Here is a 21,091-nt window from a genome sequence, read left to right as displayed (position 1 = left end):
CTAACATGAGTTTGGCACACCTGGTCTAGGAGGTACAGTTCCTGACTCTGCTGATTCTGAAGATGCTCAACTGTAATTTGTTCCATCCACGTTTTACCCAGTGAGTTAAGACAGCGACATGACAAATTATCATAAAAATTCTCAATATTAAATTACCTAAGATTACAAGCCTCTCAACTGCATCAGAGGCACTGATTTTTCGATGCTTCTCCTGGTGGTGGCGGAAGGGGATAGAACAGTAACAACACAGAGGCCATCTCTTGGTCCAAGGCTATGGACAAAGAGTCACAAGAATGAAACTAACTGCAAATACAAATACAAAATGTATTCCTTTGCCAAAGCACAACACGTTTAAATGAAAACTAGAAAGAAAAAGCTCCTTTTCAGCGACCAAACATGCCATTGGTTTGTCAACAAAACACTTACACTTCACCCGTGAAAGACTGTGAACTTCATATTAGCTCATTAACATTAGCTCCAGCCAAAACTAGTTTTGACAGTTACAATGATGAAGCTTTGTTTTACACCACTTCAAGCATGCATGAGACTTGGTAAATTGCAATGGATGATGTAGGAAACCGTTTTTCAGCTCGTTAATGTTTAAATGTTAGCTAGCCTTATAATCTCATACATTAGCTGTTCAGTACCAGGGACAACAAAGCATAGAAAAGTAGCCTATATACTCCCCATAGATATTTCATTTTATACACAGCGTTTCATTTAATATTTTCCTTCCCGTAAGTTTGACTTACACTTACCGTCTGCGCAAAACTCTCCATACAATACAGCATTGATCAGTGGTGAAACCAGCAGAAGCACATGAAAGAATGGCACAGCAGAGCAAACTATTAGTTGATCCATGGGTTTACCTGGGCTGAAGCCCACGGGCTTGACTAACTCTGTCAAATAAATCCAACAGTGAACACTTTTTGAATCAGAATGTGTTAAAATAACACTGTGAGAGTCGAAATCAACATGTTTAATCCTGAAATTTCAATTTCATATGCAGTGGACCTAGCCTATCCCAAGGAGCTTTCAGTGCTGTTTAGGTTACAACAGATTTTTATGAAATTGCAAATAACATTCAGGCGTGTCACTCACAATTGTTATAAACAGTCTAATATACAGTGAGTGATGTTGATGCAAATTTGTGATGGGACAAGTCTGTTTTATTGTTTTGGTTTGGCCAAACATGTTGTTAAAGATGTTTACACTGAAATAAAATGAGATTCTTGACTGAGATTCTTCGTATGGATGATGATCTTTTTCATGACATTTGGGTAGATTAGACATAAAAAAAAATTGTGGCAACAAGGTGACATTCAGTGTTTTTGAGTAGATTTAAAGTGCTTTAGTATTCATTACACCTTGAATTATCAGAATATATTAAGATATAGAAAATTAAGACCTGAAATATATAATGTTGTATTTAGCAAAAATATGCTAACATATGAGTTGATATAATTGATTATTGATTAAGTGGATCAAGATCATTTTTTAAAAATTCACATAGAATTTCAGTAAATGTAACTTAATATTTCACAGATATTGAGTAAATCTAAATTACTTATCCACAGTATATTTAGTTAATATGAATTACATTGTGTCAGATACTTTGCAAATACTAATAGATTTTTGTTGAATAATTGTTTGTATTTACTAGATGTTCTTCAGCAGTGTTAACTCATGAATTGGCATACTATTGCTAAATGTTTCATATTTCAAAGGTAGTTTTTATTAACATTTACTTATTTTTTGGTTTTAATTGTTTTGATAAATTCAATACAGTTTAGTCAAATTTTAGATAATTAAAATGAACTCATTTATATTAAGTGTCACTTTGTTGCCATAATTTTATTGAGTAAACACTGCTCACAGTTTTCGCAGTGTAGTTTCCAAGAGAGACCTACTTTAAAACATCTGACTAGACAATAAACACAACTTTTCTAGTTTTAACAATAAACCAATAGTCATATGTACATAGTTCATATTTAAATTCAAGCAAACTCTAAAATCTTTTCACTTCGGTTGTTCAAACAATTATTCTCTAAAGTCTCATAAATATAATAAAATCACTGCTGTTAACATCAGATAATAAATAACAAATACTAAGTTAAATAATCGTCTTCTCTGATATTAAACATTATTATTACTATTTTACACAATATTCCATCACAGTCAATTTTTTTTTTTTTTTTTTTTTTAAACACACAATATATACATTCCTGTCTCAAGAGTCCAGGCTCATCTACTGAGTGAGGGAATTATTGTTACCCAGCATTTTCTCAGGGTAGGTGTTCACATTTTCTCATACTTCAAGTACTGGAGCAGTCCTGACTCTGACAGGATAGCGTCTCTTGTTCAGTGGAGTCTGTTTGTGACTGAAGTCACACCTCTCAGGGGTGACGGATGTGTCAGTTAGAGATGTAGCAGGATCTGCCAGAGTGGTGTTTTCCAGTGACAGGTCAGGGATCTCAGTGGGTGTGCCAGGCACCACAGGAGTCTGCGAGAGATGGAATCTGTTCCCCCGCGGGCTGCCTCTTCTTCAAGAGGCAGCCCGCGGGGGAACAGATTCCATCTCTCCACCATGTGGGATCTGGGTGTTCCTGCAGTGGACACCACGGTGCCTCTCTGTTGCATGTCCTTGACACACACAGGCTGCAGTATTGGCATGTCACGTGCTGTGTGGCGACAGTTGTAGTTCTGCTGCTGTGTGTGTGTGTAGCTTTGCTCCTTTCTATTCAAGTCCTCCATATCTGTGCTTGATGAGTTGAGCCGGGAGGGAAGGACAGGAATTGTTGTGCGGATCTTCCTCCCCATGAGTAGCTCTGTGGGACTGTATCCATTGGCCAGAGTAGCAGAGCGATAGGCCATTAGGGCCAGGTAGGGGTCACTAGATTTCTCGAGTAGATTTTTAATCGTCCTCACAGCTACTTCAAAGAAGTGAGAATAATAATTGACTATGACTAAATACTGTTTGTCTTTCATTTGAAACAGGTCTGCTCCTACATAGACCACGGCCTTTGCAGGAACTCATTGGGCAACATTGTTTCTCTGTCATTGTAACACTGTCAGTCAAGACTATTTACCTTTTGCAGTGGACCCTGTCTGATAGCCTGTTGCAATTAGCATCGTACACCAGCACAACCGTCGACCCTTAGATATTTGGAGGAAGTGATAGGCTACATCGCTTGACCGTGTCTGTCTGGCTCAAGGTCGGTCACCCAGTATCTGAGGGTCAACGTTTGTGTCGGTGTACAACGCCAAGCTTCTCAGCCTCCTGGTATGAAGTAACCTGCGTTAGCTTCCATAGTCATAGGCCCTTTTCACAGTGACGTCAGACAACTTCCATTTTGGAGTGAAGCAAGGTATCTCTATATCTGTTGAGCCCTTTGAACTGAAGACAGGGGAACACAGGACAGCGCTCAATAAAATTCAGTGTATTTTCTAAAGGTAAGATTGAGACTATAATATTTCACTTGCTGTAATATGTCATCTTCATTTTCCTTGGTATTGTTAACGATCGTTGCAGTTATGTTTATGCCTTGACATGCAAAGTAATGTCAAGGTGTAATGTGATGTAATTCATCTTTTTCATCTCATTCATCTCCCTGTTTTCCTTCTGTCCATCTCTCGATAGCATACTACATGGCACAGTCAAAGAAACACTGCTACTGCAGTGTCCCAGGCTGTTCCAACAATAAGAAGAATTTCCCATATCTTAGTTTCCATGACTTCCCAATTGATGCTGAGCTTCGTGCCTGGTTGGTGAGGGCAATAAGTAGAGATGAGGGGCCAATTTTTACAATCCTTCGTGGTAGCAGTTATATTTGCAGTCAGCACTTCACATCAGAAAAGAAATATGTTTCTGCCAGTGGGTGAAGCAAGCTGAAGAAAGGAGCAGTGCCATCTAGATTCCTGTGGAATGACTGGGGCAAAGATATGAGGGCTGTGTTGAAGTGGAATTACCATTTTTTACAAAAATACGATCATTTACTCACCCAGATAACTTTGGTGTCATTACAAGTCATTCCAGCGATAACATCTAGTTCACTCACCCACTGACTGACTGTTCATGCAGATGTATGTGTGTGACTCCATTCATGAATGTTTAATAAAACTCAAGAAAGACAGATGACGTGTAAAGACTTCTTTTTAAATTCTTCATCGAATAGACAGAAATTATTTTTGCTACCACAGATGACAATCAACATATTTGTTATCGTAGGAAGAGGCTCACAAGCTCGGGAATCGCCATATCAGCGTGCAAGAAAACACCTTGCAGAGGCACATGACACTGAGATGCCTGCCCCTGAGAGTATCACAGAGGATGTACCCCATTCGGATCCAGTGCTAACAGACCATGACTACAACTGCCATCCCTCTCCTGGTCAGTATTTAAAAACTTGAGCCCATTCCTTCTTTCTTACGGAACACTGTTAAGCTCATTGATATCATCCAGTTATGAGTACAACCTGAAAACAGATAAGTGATACCAAATAAGGTGTATGCTCTTTTGTCCTCTAATGGTGAAATGGACAGTGCTGCTAGGACTCAGCAGTTGAAGGTGCAAGTGGTTACACTGGAACATGAAATCCGGCAGCTGGCACTGAAGAATCAGCAGCCACTGATTTCTAGGTCCTGTGTCACTGATGAGGACTACCGTTACTACACAAGATTCAGCTCCAAGAAGGTCTTCACTGTGTTTTGGGAGTCTGTTTACCCCTCTGCATCGAAGCTTGTCTATTGGTTTAAAGCACAGCGATCAGCGGAAGTGATGCCTAGCCAACAGCGAAAGCTTAAACTGAGATGAACGGTTCATGTTCCTCTGTTGCATAGCAGCTGGGCTTCAGGAGAAGACCTTGTCATCGCTCTTTAAGGTGACTGTGTCGTCTGTTAGTCGCATCATTCTCACATGGACAAGCTATCTCTACCTGGTTCTGGGATCACTACCATCATGGATGACAAGAGAGCAAATGCAGGCCACAATGCCTGACAAGTTCAGGCTCTACTGTCCTCAGCTCAGAGTCATCATAGATTGCACCGAGATCTGCTGTGAAACGGCATCTTCCCTCTCATTACAGTGAGAGACATTCTCAAGTTACAGAAATCACACCACCTTCAAGGGTCTGATTGGTGTTGCGCCATGTGGTGTTATCACATTTGTTTCGACACTGTACACTGGCTCTGTTTCAGACATTGAAATAACAAAGAGATCACACCTTCTACAGCTACTCCAGCCAGGGGATGAGGTACTGGTGGAAAAGGGCTTCCTGACTGAGAAGATGCTGTCAGAGACTCATCATCCCTCCATTAAAAAAGTGCATCCCAGCAAGGAAGACACTCAGAAGACCCAGGCTATTGCTCGACTGAGGATCCTAATGGAAAGGGCCATACGCAGGGTCAAGGAATACCACATTTGGGATGAGCTTGTTCCACTCTCTATGGTAGGATCTGTCAATCAGCTCTGGGCCATCTGTTGCCTGATGTCTAACTACCAGGGACCTCTTCATATCAAAGGGGACAAACCAGTACCACATTTGGTGCTTTGATTCTAAGGTGTTTGAACTTTGCAACTATATGACCAATGTTTACAAGTTTATACATCACTGATTCAGTGTCCTTGTGTAACCACCCATCTTTAATATAATCTTGTGACATCATTAACAAAAGTGTGTCATTCTCATAAGAACATGAGATCAGTATTCGATTCTGTTTGAAAACTGCAAACACTGCAACGCTGCACTGTAAATGAGAACACCTTTTACATTAGACTTTCTTACCTAAAAAAAAATAAAAAAACTAAAACATTTTGAAACCAATTAAAACCCATCTAAACTATTGTTACACATTTGGTGTAGGAGGAACTGTTGTATCAGCTTCATAGGTGCACTAGTACAACTACAGCACTACTTCACTGCTCTCAAGTCATTTTTAAGCTTTACTATGTAAGACATCCATGTAGATATTGAAATAGTCATCCAGCTTTTGGCACATTGACAAGATAAGCTCTTCATCCCTAAAGATTTGTTCAACTGTAAAGTCAGTGTGCGTATCTGTAATGAAATCACAACACTGAAGGCCACGTATGGCCAGTTGTCCTTGCACCTAATAATAGTATTTGTGAGTCTTCAAATACGTAGGCTTTGCCTTTAACTGTGGTCAGGTGTTTCATTTGTGCATCACTTTCCACACTGCAGGTCTTGACCTCTGCCAGGCCAAATGGTGGTGCTTCACAAGGGTTGAAGACTTTGGCATCAGGTGACCTGTGTCTGGGTGGATTATTACTCCAGAAGGTGTCACAGAGACATCACAAAAATGTGAATATTGCCGCAATATCTCCGACTCCAGGTCCAAACCTTGTTTCATGGCAGCAGTCTGAGGTGTTTCCCCTCAGGATGTGAGAATCCAAGGCTTTGGCAGAAGACCCCCCACGAACATGGCATATCTCACGGAATCATCTGGCTGTGGGTCATGTTTTGCGTACCAGGGTCCATAACTGGCATTCTGACTGCTGTCTGGTCTGGCAGCTGAGATCCCCCGTCTTACCTTTAAAAAAAAAGAAGAAGAAAAAATCTATGTACATTACATTAATTGTAAATATAAACAACGTGACAACCCTCGAAAAATAAAGGTTAAATAAATTAACAAAAAGGCTCTCTTATGTTCTGTGCAGTGTGCACTTTGCACCAGTCCTCCACTCCTTTTTGTTTTGGGCTTACACACTGTCATACCAATTGCTGCCTCTGGTCCAATTCCCTATAAAAACAACAACAACAACAATAATAATAATAACAATGACAACTGCAAGTCCTACATTTCCAAGAGTAGTAAATATAAATATCTGACCTGTGTCCTTGGCCGGTGCCAGGTCTGCAGCATGCTGGTGTGGGACAGTGGCAATGGCACAGTCTTGAACCCCAAGGTACTGTAGTGTGCTGTCTGAAAAAGCAGGGCTACCATGTGATTACACCAAGCTTTACCTGCGGCACAGGAACATGCGATGCACTCCAGTGCCACAGGGTCCTTTCCAGAGTCAAATGTAAACTGCAAATAGAGACGTGATATGTTGAGTTAATTTGGATGATTTCTAAATTATCAAAACACTAACATGACAGAATATGAATTTATGGAACCTTTTTTTTCATTGAGTGCATTTACATGCCCAGAATAATAAGCAGTGTGCTTTTAAATTAGTCCTCTGGGATACAAGTTATTTGAATTGAATTGAATTGAATTGAATTGAATTGAATTGAATGACAGTGGAACTTCGTGGGATACTGCAAAGTCTGCAACTGCAGCATAACATAACAAATGAGAAAACTGAACGCTAAAATCCTATTTAAAAAACCTGGAGATAATGAGGCTCCTTGTGTTTCTTCATTGAACATGTGACCGAGTGGTCAACAGCGTTTGACACTGTTCCAAAACAAAGTTAGGTGAGATCGGCATTACACATGAATACATGTGTATTGTTACAAAATACACATGTAACAAAAAACAAGCAAACATATACTAAGGTATCACACCAGTGTATTTACATGAATGAAAACAATAAAAGCAACAGTATAATGTCATGTAGCCAAACATAGCCAAACATGGCTAGTCGCAGTGCATTTTCCATGTTGACTTTTCTTAAAAGTACTTTAAATCAGTCCTACCCGTCTTAATCCATGCTGGGTCAGATCCTGACGTTTTAAAAAGGACGCAAGGAAAGCAGAATAAAGCATTAGCCTTACTATATGCAGTTTTCCAAGCCTTGTTGCTAAACAGGTCCTGGAAAAAGACGAGTGTACTGTCTCCCTCTGTTTTTTGGACTACTGATTAACTGTGATGTTCGGCTGATCAGGTCCGAACTCTTTCACGTCGAGCTTCTCTTCTCAAAAGGCTTTAGGTGACTTCACTTTATTATTTCATTTCTCTTTCTCCGTTTTGCATCTTTGTCCGATCGGCTCCAACTCAAGCGGCTCGACCTGTCAAATAAGCCGCACTTTATGACAGACGGCTGTGACGTCGGCACCATGGCTGGAGGGTGGTGGTATGCAAATCAAGTTGCGTTGACCTTAGTGGTGGGAATTTAGGCTCCTTTAAGTGAGCCGGATCATTTGGCTCAGCTCACCAAGAAGAGCCGGCTCTTTCGGCTCCCAAACGCCTCTCCATGTTTTACCACTTATACATTTTAGAATTCAGCCAAATTTAGCGCTGTTTTGACTTGTGATTTGTAATTGAACACACATATCACTTAAATTTCAAGAAATTACTGTAGCCAATTGCACTTACATTTGTAAAATCCCTTGTAACTCTCTAACATGCTTGAAGAACTACTCTGCTACACAAATCAGATAGAAAACGCCTATAAAAACCTAAGCATAGAAATAAAAAATGGACAGCTATTGACATTTTAATTTTTTTTATTTAAACACACACACATCTAAAAAAGTAGTACTGAAAAAAAAAATAGAAATTAAATACAGCAATCAAGTAAATGTGCTTTGTCAAAATGAAACCAAAATGTTTTTGGTATAGTAATAATAACAAATAAACAATATAATAAAAAGAAATAAAATACAATCTGCAAAACAGCAGCATCCAACAGTTTTAGGTTGCTCTTTGAACTAACCACCGTCATCTAACTGTAACTTTTTATTATTTTTTTCAGGGCAGATTGGCATTGAGGAAGACCAAGTGTCTCAGCTTAGAGGGGCTGATCCGGTTTCTTCTCTTTGTTATTATCTGCCCTGTTTTACACCACGCCACGATACACCACAGAGCGCCACAGGAAATCATTCCTGCCGGTGGCCATTAGCCTGTGTAATTCCTCACTCTGAGGGTAAAGAACCCATATTATTTATTTAATGTGCAATAATTCATTAATTTACAAGAATTCAATGATGCAATAATTCATGTTCACATCATCTCATATACCAGTACACATTCCTTGTATACTAGGGGATGCTGGTCTTACTATGTGCAATAATGTTTATAACTATAATCCCTGTTTATGAGTATACTGACCCTGAAATTGTGCAATAACCAATGCATAACTTCATTATTTTCATACACTTGTATATATTTCCTTATGTATTTCTCACCATGTGCAATCATTTTTTATAACTCGAAACACAGGTTCACTTCACTTATACTTGGATCATATTGTTATATATACATTTCCTATATTTTTCACATTCTCTTACTCTGATTGCTCTTTGTTCCAAACACTGGTACACTTTAGGTTGGAGCTGCTGTAACAAAAAGTAATTTTTCCCTGGGATCAATAAAGTAGTTCTGATTCTGATTCTGATTAGAAAAGATCCTTTCAGAGGGGACTGATATTGCTACGATGCACAGTCGCCCTGCCATCACCATGACTAGTCTTGGGTACACTGAAGCCCTGGACTCCCACCGGGTCTGCGGTTCTTTGAACATGGGGTTCCCCAATATATGATCTTACTTCCAACATTGCATCTGCTGAGGGATTTCTGCTAGCAGTCTCTTCTGTTGCTCTTGCATCAAAGAATCTCCAAACAGCTGACGTTTCTGGCGCTGATGCACTCTTGGCCTCCTAGTGGCTGAGCTGGCTGGCTGCTGAGGGTGCTTCTTGCTGCTGCTGCTGATACTCTCTGCTGTGACTCATCAACAGCTCTGTTGTCATGAAATGCCAACCTTTTGAACCTTAAGTCGAGTACACTGGTCTCTGGGAGAACAGTGTTGTACTCCATTCTGTGGAATTTTCTGTCCATAGATGTAACAAATTCTGTCATTTTCTCCTGTGTTACCTGTGTCTGATTGTAAGTTGTAATTTTCTGCGTACCCCAGCACAGGAGTAGCATTTTGGAGGCTGTCACATATCTGAAAGACAGAAAACAAAATAACTCAGAAAATTATGCATTATGCATGTGGTATATAGAATTTGTTTATTTTTCAGTTTATTCTTGTGTAATACTACAGACATTTACATCTAAAATGATCCTTAATATGTCATTACATAATAATAAATAATATAACAACAACTTGCATGTCCCTTGTGGGACCTCCCACTCCTCTTGGCTCAGAGCATCAACAGGTGCATTGGTAATTGCCAGGGTAGAGATTACTGCATCCTTGGACTCCAGAATGCTTTTCAGCATATAAAATGTGGAATTCCATCTTGTAATGCAGTTTTGCTTCAGCTTCAGCTCAGGCATACCCATTTGGCCATTTTATAATTTTCTATAAAATGGCACGTAACTGACATGAAAGAGGTGGTGGTCCTTGATGTCCAGCAATCAGTTGTAAGGCAAACTGCAGTCACTTCTTTAACTCTTTCTTGTAGTGAAGCACGTTCTCTATCATACAGTCTTGGAATGATTTGTTGAGAGTGTTTTCCTGCTTGGAGAGCCTGTATGAAACTTCTAAATCCTTTGTCCTCCATAACTGAGAAGGGTTGGAAATTATTCGCAATCGTTTTGGCCAATTCTTCATCAATTCGGTTCTGTTGTGCTGGGGTTATCGCCTTAGATATAAATTGGTTTATAGAGGTCTGTGTTGTTGTTGGTCATGTACCTGATGCATGGGGGGTAGCAGCACCAGCAGCAGCAGCAGGAGCAACAGGTGGAGTACTGGCAGAAGCAGGCATGCTAGCCTGCCTTTTTTCTTCCAACTGAACTTCTGGATGTACAGTTCTTAAATGTCTGTGTAAGTTATTTGTAGACCCTGCTTGATATGAGAGCTTCACTTTACAAATTCTACACTGTGCTTTCATGTTGTCACAACTGTCAAAAGGCATTCCAATAACTACTTTTTTTTTATGTTTTCACTCACCTTTGCACCGCACTCCTCTCTCATCTTCACTCTCTCTCTCCTTCAGCGCGTCTCTCCCTCCCCTCCTCCTGGCACCATCTCAGTGCTGCTACCCCCACCCCTCCCTGCTTGGTGGTATGATCCTTGTCAATCCTCATGATTGGTTGCACAGCATGCACGTGACACCAGGAGCCAACGCCTGCAGCGCCCACAGGTACTTTTTCGAAAGCGAAAAGTGAAAAAAAAAAAAAAAAAAAAAGGCTCACATGAGCCGGCTCCCATCGTTCACTTAAAAGAACCGGTTCATTGAACCGTTTCATTCGCGACCGGCACCCCAGCATGGTCCTATCTCTTGATTAGAGAGGATTTACTGCGCATGTACAACTTTTAACGAGAATCTGTGCCACCGACTATATTAGGTCTATGCCAGACGGCAACCTCCGGGGCTGAGCGATGAAGCCCATGCGGAAGTGCAAAATATCACAGTTAATCGAGTGGCTGCTTGAGGCTGGTTGCAAAAGGGAGCAAATCTCCATAGACCCCCATGTTAAAAAGCCCAAATTTACAGCATTATTAAACATGTTTACAGCCTGGTTCAAAAAATGATTTTGGTCTCAATGGTTTATTTCACTATTCGTGACAACTGTACGGGGGGGTGAATTTTTTTTGAACTCATTCATTTATTTTTTATTAACGTGTAAAATTCTGCATAACTAAAGGCGTTCCCGCTTTGAGTGACAGGCACTGCCAGAGGCCACTAGCTGCTAGCCTTGGTCTCTCTGCTAGTCCTCACCTAAGCTAATGACAACCTTTCGGCTGAGTTTGAGGTTTTGGTCCATTTGGATCATTTAAAATCAAAAATAATAGTTGTCTACTTTGCTGCACCTCCCACAAGACCATCCGGTAAGTGAATTTGGAGAATTACTCTTATGGCCGGTGTCGGTGCCCAATATAGCCAGTCCGGCAGCTGAAGTTAACTATCTAATTAGCCAGCTAATGAATTAGCCTCAGGCTAGCTTTCCCGCCAGGCACCGGTGTGTTAGTCAGGCTAACAGGAGGCTATCTATCAAACCGCCACCGAAGTCAGAAAATAAATAATAATAATAAAACTTTTAAATGAAGTGTGTCAATTTGGGAAATATTAATCCACCACGTAAAGTACGAAACATTAATGTCTTGTTCACATTACTTTTTCTATACAACCAATGTTACGGTAAAATATGGAAAAAGATATTAATGTTACATTGCAGTATGGGTATTGAAACAAGGTTTATATGTTAGTAGTTTAAGTTAGACGGTAATATAAATTAAGATCGAGGAACCAAAATGTGAATATGCGTAATAATATTCGGTACACATACACATTATGTACACATAACACACATTATTTTATTTGTTTGTCCGTGTAAATTCAGGCGATCCAGATGTTCTACGTGAGATGAAGAACTGGACTAGCAGGACTTGAAATCTGGGCAGAGAACACTTTGAAAGTCATCACTCCATTGCTGATTTTTATTACAGCCCAGATGTGAAATGTGACTCATAACTTGTAACAGAACCCCAACCTGACCCCCATATCCATATTTGGTGTATACAAGTGTGGGCGGATTAAATCTCATCCAACATGTCGACCACAGGCTCCACTCACTTCGGGCTTCATTTTTGAGATTCAGAATCCAACGGGTGACGTCACAATGGGTTTGTCCATATTATATATTGTCACTGGTCTATGCATGGGCAAAGATTTTTGCGCCCCAGAGCAGAAATACGTCACCAATCAGACAACGTCAATGAATGAAACAACTTTACTCATCATTAACTATAAAATATTTATCTTGCACATCTAAATATATATATACATATATTTCTAAATATTTTTAAGTTATTATTTAATTTTTATTTAAATTTTTTATGTTTTATTCAAGGTAATGTGGTGAGAGTTGAGTGGCGGTTCGGCCCCCTAGCACCCTCTATTGGCCAGCCGGCACTGATATCTATGGAGCAGGTGAGCTGTGTGGCCGCCAATCATACAGGATGATTAGTTACATTGAGAACTAGTACTTTCATACTTTGCACACAGACAATAGGCTTAACAGTAATTGAATATTTTGAATCCATGTCCAGGTACATGATGTTTGTGGTGTATCACATAACACACAAACATACAAAGAAACAGTACTATTCAGTTCTTTTATTTACTTAAAAATAGAATAAATAATATCTGATTTGGTATATTAAAATCTGTAACAGCCATTGAAAGAGGACAGTTTGAGGGCATGTCCACTGCAGACAGGGACACAATGTAGTCCTGTTCTGCCACGTGGTCTGACTGAGACCGAACCATCAGATGGTGGAAGATGGACTGGAATGGTGTGCAGATCCGTTCCTTTTGTATGAGGGAAAACTCATACAAAACATACAGAACATAAAAACTTATGAAATATAGAATTCACTGAAATTGTAATTGTGTAACGAGCGGCCCCTCTCAATTTGAGCTGATCCTTACTTCTATTGAAATGTGATTCGCTCAGTCAGTCAGGGAAGGGTCTCTGGAGGTTTCAGGCTGGTTTTTATAAAGTGTCTCGAGACAATTTGTATTGTTATTGATGCTATATAAATAAAACTGAATGAACTGAATACCCACATGTCAATTTTGTTTCACAACTTTGTTCTGTCGTCATATTGTTCTTCTTTTTTTAATTCCATTTTAAAATGAGACATTTCCTGTACAATATTAAAAAAATGTGATTTATCTTACATAAATGTTTACAAGCACCTCATCTGTCTATTTTGCAGTAATCTAAATAATTGAATGCAAATGTTATAGAATATCATTGCAAAAGTGTTAGCTAGTCATCAGCTAAAGAGCACCAGTATGTTAATAATTTTCAATTCAATTCAATTCAATTCAATTCAATTCAATTCAATTCAATTCAATTCAATTCAATTCAATTCAATTTTATTTATATAGCGCCAATAACAATACAAATTGTCTCAAGACGCTTTACAAAAAATGGCCTGCAACCTCCAGAGTAGCCTGAGGGCAACAGTGGCAAGGAAAAACTCCCTTTAAACAGGAAGAAACCTTGAGCAGAACCCAACACATATGGAGGGACCCATCAGCCGAAGGTCAGCCGGGTAGAAACAGAGAAGATAGAGAGAAAAGAAGAACAGGAGAAACAGATAAACAAACTTTTCTGCATAATATAGACCAATGCCGCATATTTGGTTATAATTATTCTGTAATTAGGCTTGGAAAGTTGGCCTTCTAGATGACATACATCAATCTAATATCGATTTAAAAGGTAATCATCAATTGTATCGATACTAGGAAATAACGCAAATACTGCAAAACTGGACAAAACTAAATTTACAAATTAGTTTACCGAAAACACAGTTATAACAATAGGCATTAGATTCCAACTAACATCTATGGCAAAATTAATGTATACGTTAATGCTAACATTCGCCTTCCCGTCTCCTCGCCTCCCCGCCTCATCCCATCAGTGACACACAGTGACCTGAACAAAAAGAAAACAACCCGATGAAACGTCAGACAATTAACGTGCAGCGTCGGTTACCACCATCATGTGATATTGTCAACAGACCAGTGTGTAGTGAGTAAGAGTAAGTGAGTGAGAGTCAGCGCTCAAAAGAGAAGATAATAAACAGAAACGGCCATGTGGTGTTAAACTTCTGGGCCATAATAACCTTGTTTTTTATTGATGCGCCGTCCAGTGAATTGTTTCGGATTGTATCGCTCTAAATGAACCAAAATCAGCCTTGAATCGTATAGGCAACCACGAATTGTGAATTGAATCCAATCGTTGTTATTCATCATTACACCCCTATGTAAAATAGTTTTGCAGCAAACTAAAAATATGTAATTTACTGGCAACCCTGCTACCAGCAGCATTCATAAAATAAAAAAAGGAATTTACTGTAAGTCATTCATGGTGTTATTACAGTATTATACTGTAAAGATTACAGTACAAGTGCTGTAAAGTAACGGAAAAATGTTGGCAACCCTGCTACCAGTAGTTTACTTTTAATTTACGGGACAACTTGTTACAGTGTAGATTTTCACTATTATTTCATGTTATAGCGATTTATTATTATAATTATTATCATACTTGTGCTACAACTTTTGTGAATTATTGCACAACATATTTATTTATACTTGAAAGTATTTAATATACTTTATTTATAACACATAAATAACATGTAAATGTACCTTTGTTTAACATTATTCACAAACTGAAATGCTCTATCATCCAGAATTGTTCCCTCTGTTTATTCATCTGGGCAATTTAACTATGAGCTGTGGTGGATGGACCTGACTCAGGTAAGGTTTATTATGACTCGGTAATTCACCCCTGTGTGGTTTGAGAAAACCCATTTTTATTTTATTATAATTTATATCTTGATTTTTTCAAAAACGAATGCGAGGATATAAACAAGCTCACTGACACTGTTTCAGCATGTTTTCAAAAGAAAATGATCTCAACTTAACCTAATTAGATTAGATTTCATTACAAGAATAACAGGGGGTCACTAATATGTCGAAGATGGATAAATCAAAAGTAATTGCTCCTGTTGAGGTAGTTCAGTTCTCCCTGTGTTTGCGTGTGTTCTCTCCGAGTACTCCGGCTTCTTCCCACCTCCAAAGACATGCTCGTTAGGCCAATTGGTGACTCTAAATTGACCCTAGGTGTGCACATGACTGCGAAATGTCTCAGTGTTAGTGGGACAAATAAAGGTTGACTGACTCTGATTCTGATAGGCTGATGCCAGCTACGATAGGCTCCAGCAACCCCTGCAACCATAGTGCAGGATTAAGCAGAATGGAAGATGAGATGAGATGAGATGAGATGAGATGAGATGAGATGAGATGAGATGAGATGAGATGAGATGAGATGAGATGAGATGAGGTAGTTCAGAAGAATAATCCTTTAATTAAAGGTATTGCAAAAATGTCACAGAAGTGGTGTAAGCGTTGGCCTGAAATCGAGCAACCATGGCCAATGATATGAACCTGTAATCCAGAAGTAATAAAAACAATACAGGTGCTTGTGTCCACATATAAGATGAAAAGAAAGGAAGAAAAGATTAAAGATGTAATCAGAAGAGACAAACAGAGTTTGGCATTCTCCAGTTGTTTGAGAAGGAGTGGCAGAAATGGATGGACATGAAGAAAGACTGTGAAGAGAAGACTGTAGACTAAATAAAAAAAAAATATGAAGAAAACAGAGAAGGTAATTGCAGAGACTGATGCACCCTTCTCAAATATGGTTCCAGTACAAAGACTTATTGTACTGTCTTGTTGTATTGTCTTTGTTATGAGTAAAATGTGTTAACAGTGAAAAAACATTCATTCTTATACTGACTAACAATTACATTTTTCTTTTTCTTTTTCTTCTTTTTCTATTGTATCATCATATACCTGAAACAAACAAAATAATGATAATAATAATGGGGTTTAAACTTTGATATTTTTAAGACACTGTATTTAAATTAAAGCTGCACACATTTTATGTAAGAAACTAATATACACTCACTTGTCAATTCGTACTGGTGAAACTGAAGGCATTCTAATATGACAAGACTAGATTGAGGTTCAAGCGGTACTTTCTGAGAGGGGCTCTGATGTTGTTTCCATCCACCCTGGATGGCTTTTCTTCCTTTAACTGGCAGTGCAACATCTGTTTCGGAAGGCGTTTGTTGGGCATGTGTGTGACATGGCCTGTCCATCATAGATAGTGCCTAGTGATTTTTGTGGTCATTCTGGCAATGATGACTTCCTTCAAGGTCCACCTATCTTTCCAGCTGACCCCAAGGATCTTCTTAAGGAGACATCGCTGGTGATATTGCTCCAGGGCTTTGCTGGCTGGACATCAAAGGCGGTAATTCAAATGAATGCATATGGGTAGTCAAAATAATAGGAACATGCGTTGGTACAGTACAATTAAAATCATTAGAACTATAAATACAGCCTCCAAAAACAAAAAAGCCAGGTGCCAGCTCTCTGTTATTTAAAATAAATGCTGAATGCCATAACCTAGCAATGTGTGCGTGTGTGTTCCGACTCTGGACTGGAAACTTATACAGATGTAATGTGTCGCACATAAGGATAAGGAGTGGTAAATGTGCCCAGCATCTGAAGAACAATTTTCCCTCAGGGATCAATATAGTATATCAAAATCAATGAAAACATCAAATCAAATGAAACGAGCATGCGGTCAGAGACAGTAAAACACACATTTAAACAAGGTGTAATTGAAGTAAAAGCGTCCCAAAAAACAACCCAGGAACTATCGGTAAATCAGTAATTTAATAAAATGCTGCCTTTTCTTAAATAATATGGTTTTACCAAAATATGATCAAGGTTAAAATGCATAATTATGGCCTATATATTAGGATTAATAGCTGCATTTAGTAAATTATTTAGATTTTTCTTCAATATGATAACACATATGGCGTCTTATTCCAAAAACTAATGGGCGCAAACATTAAAATGATCAGTCTGCTACTGACAGCAGTTCTGTGAACTCACTGGGAGCTGAATAGTACTGGGTAATTAGGCCTCCAACCTATACTGGAATTATAGGATCCTTATTTATGTTGGGGAACCTCAAAATATGTTTTTGTTTTTTTTTCGGATTATCCACTGAGTTGTAATACGTAAGTCACTAATATAAATTTGTTGTGAGATAAAGCTGAGAATTTAACAGTAGCTGCATTCAGGTCTAAGGAGGCGAAAAAGCAACAATGAAATGAGAAACGTCTAATGATTTATTGAAAACGTCTGACAGTTTGACACTAACTCTTGGTATTGTTACATCAAAACTTTATGAATGACGTTAATGGAAAAAAACATACTTTTATTATGCAGCTTGGGAAGAGTTCCTGTTGAGTTTATTAATTTAATTTACAATTAGAAACATTAAAAGGCCATACAAACTCCAAAACAGACTTGGCTGAAACACAAACCATTTTGCAATGCTTTTAATTTCAAAGTGCTTAAAGTAATTGTTTTTTTAAATATAAGACCTGTTGAACTGAGCAGGACTCATTTTAACTGGTTCTATTAGTGATATTTGACTGTTTACTAGTCTGAGCTAGCAGTAGAAACAAAACTACACCTCAGTTAATTAGAACTGTAGTAAATTTTACAAGCCCTGTACCCGACATAGCCGCTTGCTGCAAAGAAAACTCATGTTAACTCATGCGATTAAATGACCTTCAATTGATTTGGTCAATACATCAAATAGATGTCCAACTTTATAATATGTACACATATGCACATTATGTAATCTGTTTTTATACATGACATACAAAAAATGCTTAGCAATCACACTATAAACTTCAGAGACATAAAACGAGGTGAATAAATCATCTTTTGTCCGTGAAGAAGCCTTTTGAAGTGCTGCTCTCCTTGATGGTGACGGTCAGGAAGTTGGTGGTAACATCTGTCACAAGGACCTTTTCCGCATTGCTGAGAGATGGCCTCCACGTCACCTCATCCGAGTCATCATCGAGTCGGGTGGGGGATGGCCTGTCCAGAAAGTAAGGCTTTTCCATCTGTGGATTTTCGGCAGGGTAACTCAGGCTGTGGCTCATTTTAGAATGGTGGTTGAAGTGTGCTGTAGTTAGGTAGCCGGAGCTGTCCTTGGTACTGTGTGTATTCATGTCTGTTCTGTGTGCGTGCAGGCTGCGGTCCAAGTAGAGCTGCTTCAAGGACCTTCCATCTGAGATACCCCGATTGTGAGCTTGTTGAAGATGGTGGTGTTTGTGGCTGTGACCGTGGTTGTCTGGATGTCTATGGGAAAATTTGATCAGCCTCATCCCTTCATCCCCATGGAGCTTATCCAGTTTGTAATGGCTGTGGCTCTGTTCCTCTGCTTTCCTCTTGTGAGGTTCAAAAACGACAGGGGTGCTGTCCTTAAACCGAAGCTTAGGCTTTGGGCCTCTCTTTTTGGTTATGTGAATGAGTCCATCTGAAACGGTTTGCTGAAGCGCAGACTGCCGGTGCTCACGGATGCTCCGCTCTGGCTGTTGGAAACGTATGCTTTCTCCACGGTTGACAGCACTTGGCGGGAAGATGGTGGGAACAACTGCTCTTAGACCTTCTCTGGCCCTGGGAGTAATAACTGGCTCTGTGGCTGGGTAGGTGATGTGCATCCCTCGCACTGCCTCACCTCGAAAATCATATGACTTGGCTTTAACTTTAGCTTGAGCCTATTAGAAAGTGAGAAACAAAGTATTCATAAAAATTAAACTAAAATTAATGTGAGCTGTACATAGGTGATTTCTCAGAGTGGCCATTAAAACAACACTTAAAGAAATCCATACATTCTTCATTGCTTGTTTTTATGTAAATGTCTGTTTTTACATATGTTCCCTGTTTTCGTTACTGCTCAAGCACATTTGATACTACTTTCAATGTATACAATATTTTAAGTTACAGACACTTAATAATATGAAGTTACAAACACATATTAAGGGCCATCTGCAACAGGTTCTCTTTCTACAGTACTTATTAGTTCAATTCCACTAACCTTGTTAACAATAGGCCCATCAGCAGAGATTCCGTCAATTTTGTTCAAGACAATCTGTTGGTCATTAAGCTACCTTCACAACTCACTGTCCTGAACAACTGAAACATTGCTGCCAAGGCCAACATTCAAACCAGTTTTAATGTTTTAAATTTTTCCTCAGATAACTTCAAATTTAACTCCTATTTGCTGACATGAATTAGTTTAATAATTTGCAAACCGAAAAAAGAACAATAAACTACATTAAACCAACATTCTTTCTAGGTTTATTAAAGGGGTTTAGACAAATTATTTGACAAAAATGCCAGATTCGGAACTTAAACTTGGGGTTAAAAAATGTTGTAAAAAGGTGTCAATCCAAAACAAAACTTTTATTTCCATTTCTATTATTTTTATTTCTGTGTAAAGTTATTCTAGATGCTTCACATGGCTGGTTCAATGAAATCAAATCATTAACTCATTGGGGGACCTACAGAAGGTGTATTGATCGTTTTTAATCGATACCTTCTGATTGCACAGTGATTTTTCTATGGTGAACGAATCCTCTTTATAATCCGATTTCATTGTTGGTTCCAGTAATAGAAAATGATTTTACAAACAGATAAATGAGTTCAATGGCAGCTCTGAAACAAGATTGTTAAGGCATCCAAAGCCATTTTAATTAACATTAGCATGGAAGCATGCTGAATATACACTATTCAATAAGGAGTTGTTAATGATATGGATAATTCGCATCACAAAATAATGTCTGCACGTTTATTGAATCCAACAGAATATATAAAATAAAGGCAATTAAAGCCATGCCTATAAATACTCATAAATATGCAACGAACTGTTTTAAAAACATTCCAAGCTTTCTACCTTGAGCAGAAATGTCTTGGGCTTTGGTCCTCTCTTTTTGGGCCCGTACAGCTCCCTTTCACGCTCCCTGTGAAACGGACACCCATATTGAAAGCCACGGTAGAAAAGTCCACCAAGGACGGCGAACAGTTATTGACTCTGCCCATTAAATAATGATCATGATAATAATAAAAGATACTTGACATCTTACCTTTGGTCAAAAGCGACAAACAAGCGTGAGTCCAAAATATTCTCCTCTGGCTCCCACGTGCTGTATCTACGGATTTTTTTAACAGTTAGTTAGACTGGGGAAGCAACAGCCTCCGTGTGGATGATCTTGGACGTTAGCCTGTGAGCTAAAACATCTCCATCTGTACTGTGAATCATTTTAATCTCGCTGTCTGGCTAGCTTTGTCGAAGCTAACGACAGCCGAGTTAGCGCGGCATAAACGCCACAATTCGAGTCGGAAATATCAAAGAGTCACGCAGTAAACAGGACTTACTTTGGAGACCACCCCTTCCATTTCACAAGATACTCAATCCGACCCTGCGTGCCATCAGAAACAGACATGACTTCGTTAGCTTGCAGGGCAACAACAGCACAAGGTGGTGCATTGTTAGATTTGTCGGTGAAACAGAGCACGTTACACCTCGCGTCTACCTTCCTGATCCTCCGTTTGATGATCGACTCTGCAGCGAACACCCTCTCCCCGACAGCAGACAGCTCCATGTTTACACTAGTGCTATCCACCGTTAGCTTCGCTAACGCTACTGGCAGGGCAGGTATTTTTCTCCAGTCCAAACCACTCAAAATTCCCGACAGACCATAATATTCGCGAACAGAATAGACGTCAGAGCGACTTTTATGGCGTTGCTAAGAAACCACAGTCGGCGTAACCTCTAGGAGGGCAACCATT

At 39.1% G+C, this 21,091-nt stretch overlaps 1 protein-coding gene and 1 long non-coding RNA gene across 4 annotated transcripts; both read right to left on the bottom strand.

Moving 5' to 3' along the window:
- Positions 1-4,828: 4,828 nt before the first annotated feature.
- On the bottom strand, positions 4,829-7,947 carry LOC125004444. Of its 2 annotated transcripts, none has more exons than XR_007112333.1 (3): positions 7,662-7,947; positions 6,850-7,047; positions 4,829-6,759 (listed from the first exon to the last, which is right to left on the bottom strand). It is a non-coding gene; the product is annotated as an uncharacterized LOC125004444 (long non-coding RNA). The 2 variants fall into 2 exon arrangements; XR_007112332.1 differs by having other exon boundaries at positions 4,829-6,549.
- A 9,606-nt stretch (positions 7,948-17,553) lies between these two features.
- On the bottom strand, positions 17,554-21,004 carry cbx8b (chromobox homolog 8b). Of its 2 annotated transcripts, XM_047579093.1 has the most exons (5): positions 20,836-21,004; positions 20,678-20,721; positions 20,386-20,451; positions 20,196-20,262; positions 17,554-19,017 (listed from the first exon to the last, which is right to left on the bottom strand). In XM_047579093.1, the coding sequence occupies exons 1-5, from the start codon at positions 20,902-20,904 to the stop codon at positions 18,172-18,174; spliced, it is 1,092 nt and encodes a 363-aa protein (XP_047435049.1). In that variant the 5' UTR covers positions 20,905-21,004; the 3' UTR covers positions 17,554-18,171. The 2 variants fall into 2 exon arrangements, with proteins under 2 accessions (XP_047435049.1, XP_047435048.1); XM_047579092.1 differs by having other exon boundaries at positions 20,678-21,001.
- Positions 21,005-21,091: the final 87 nt, after the last annotated feature.

The sequence above is a fragment of the Mugil cephalus genome, chromosome 2, assembly GCF_022458985.1.
Source record: "Mugil cephalus isolate CIBA_MC_2020 chromosome 2, CIBA_Mcephalus_1.1, whole genome shotgun sequence".
Lineage (NCBI taxonomy): Eukaryota > Metazoa > Chordata > Actinopteri > Mugiliformes > Mugilidae > Mugil > Mugil cephalus.
This window is presented reverse-complemented; position numbering and strand designations above follow the sequence as displayed.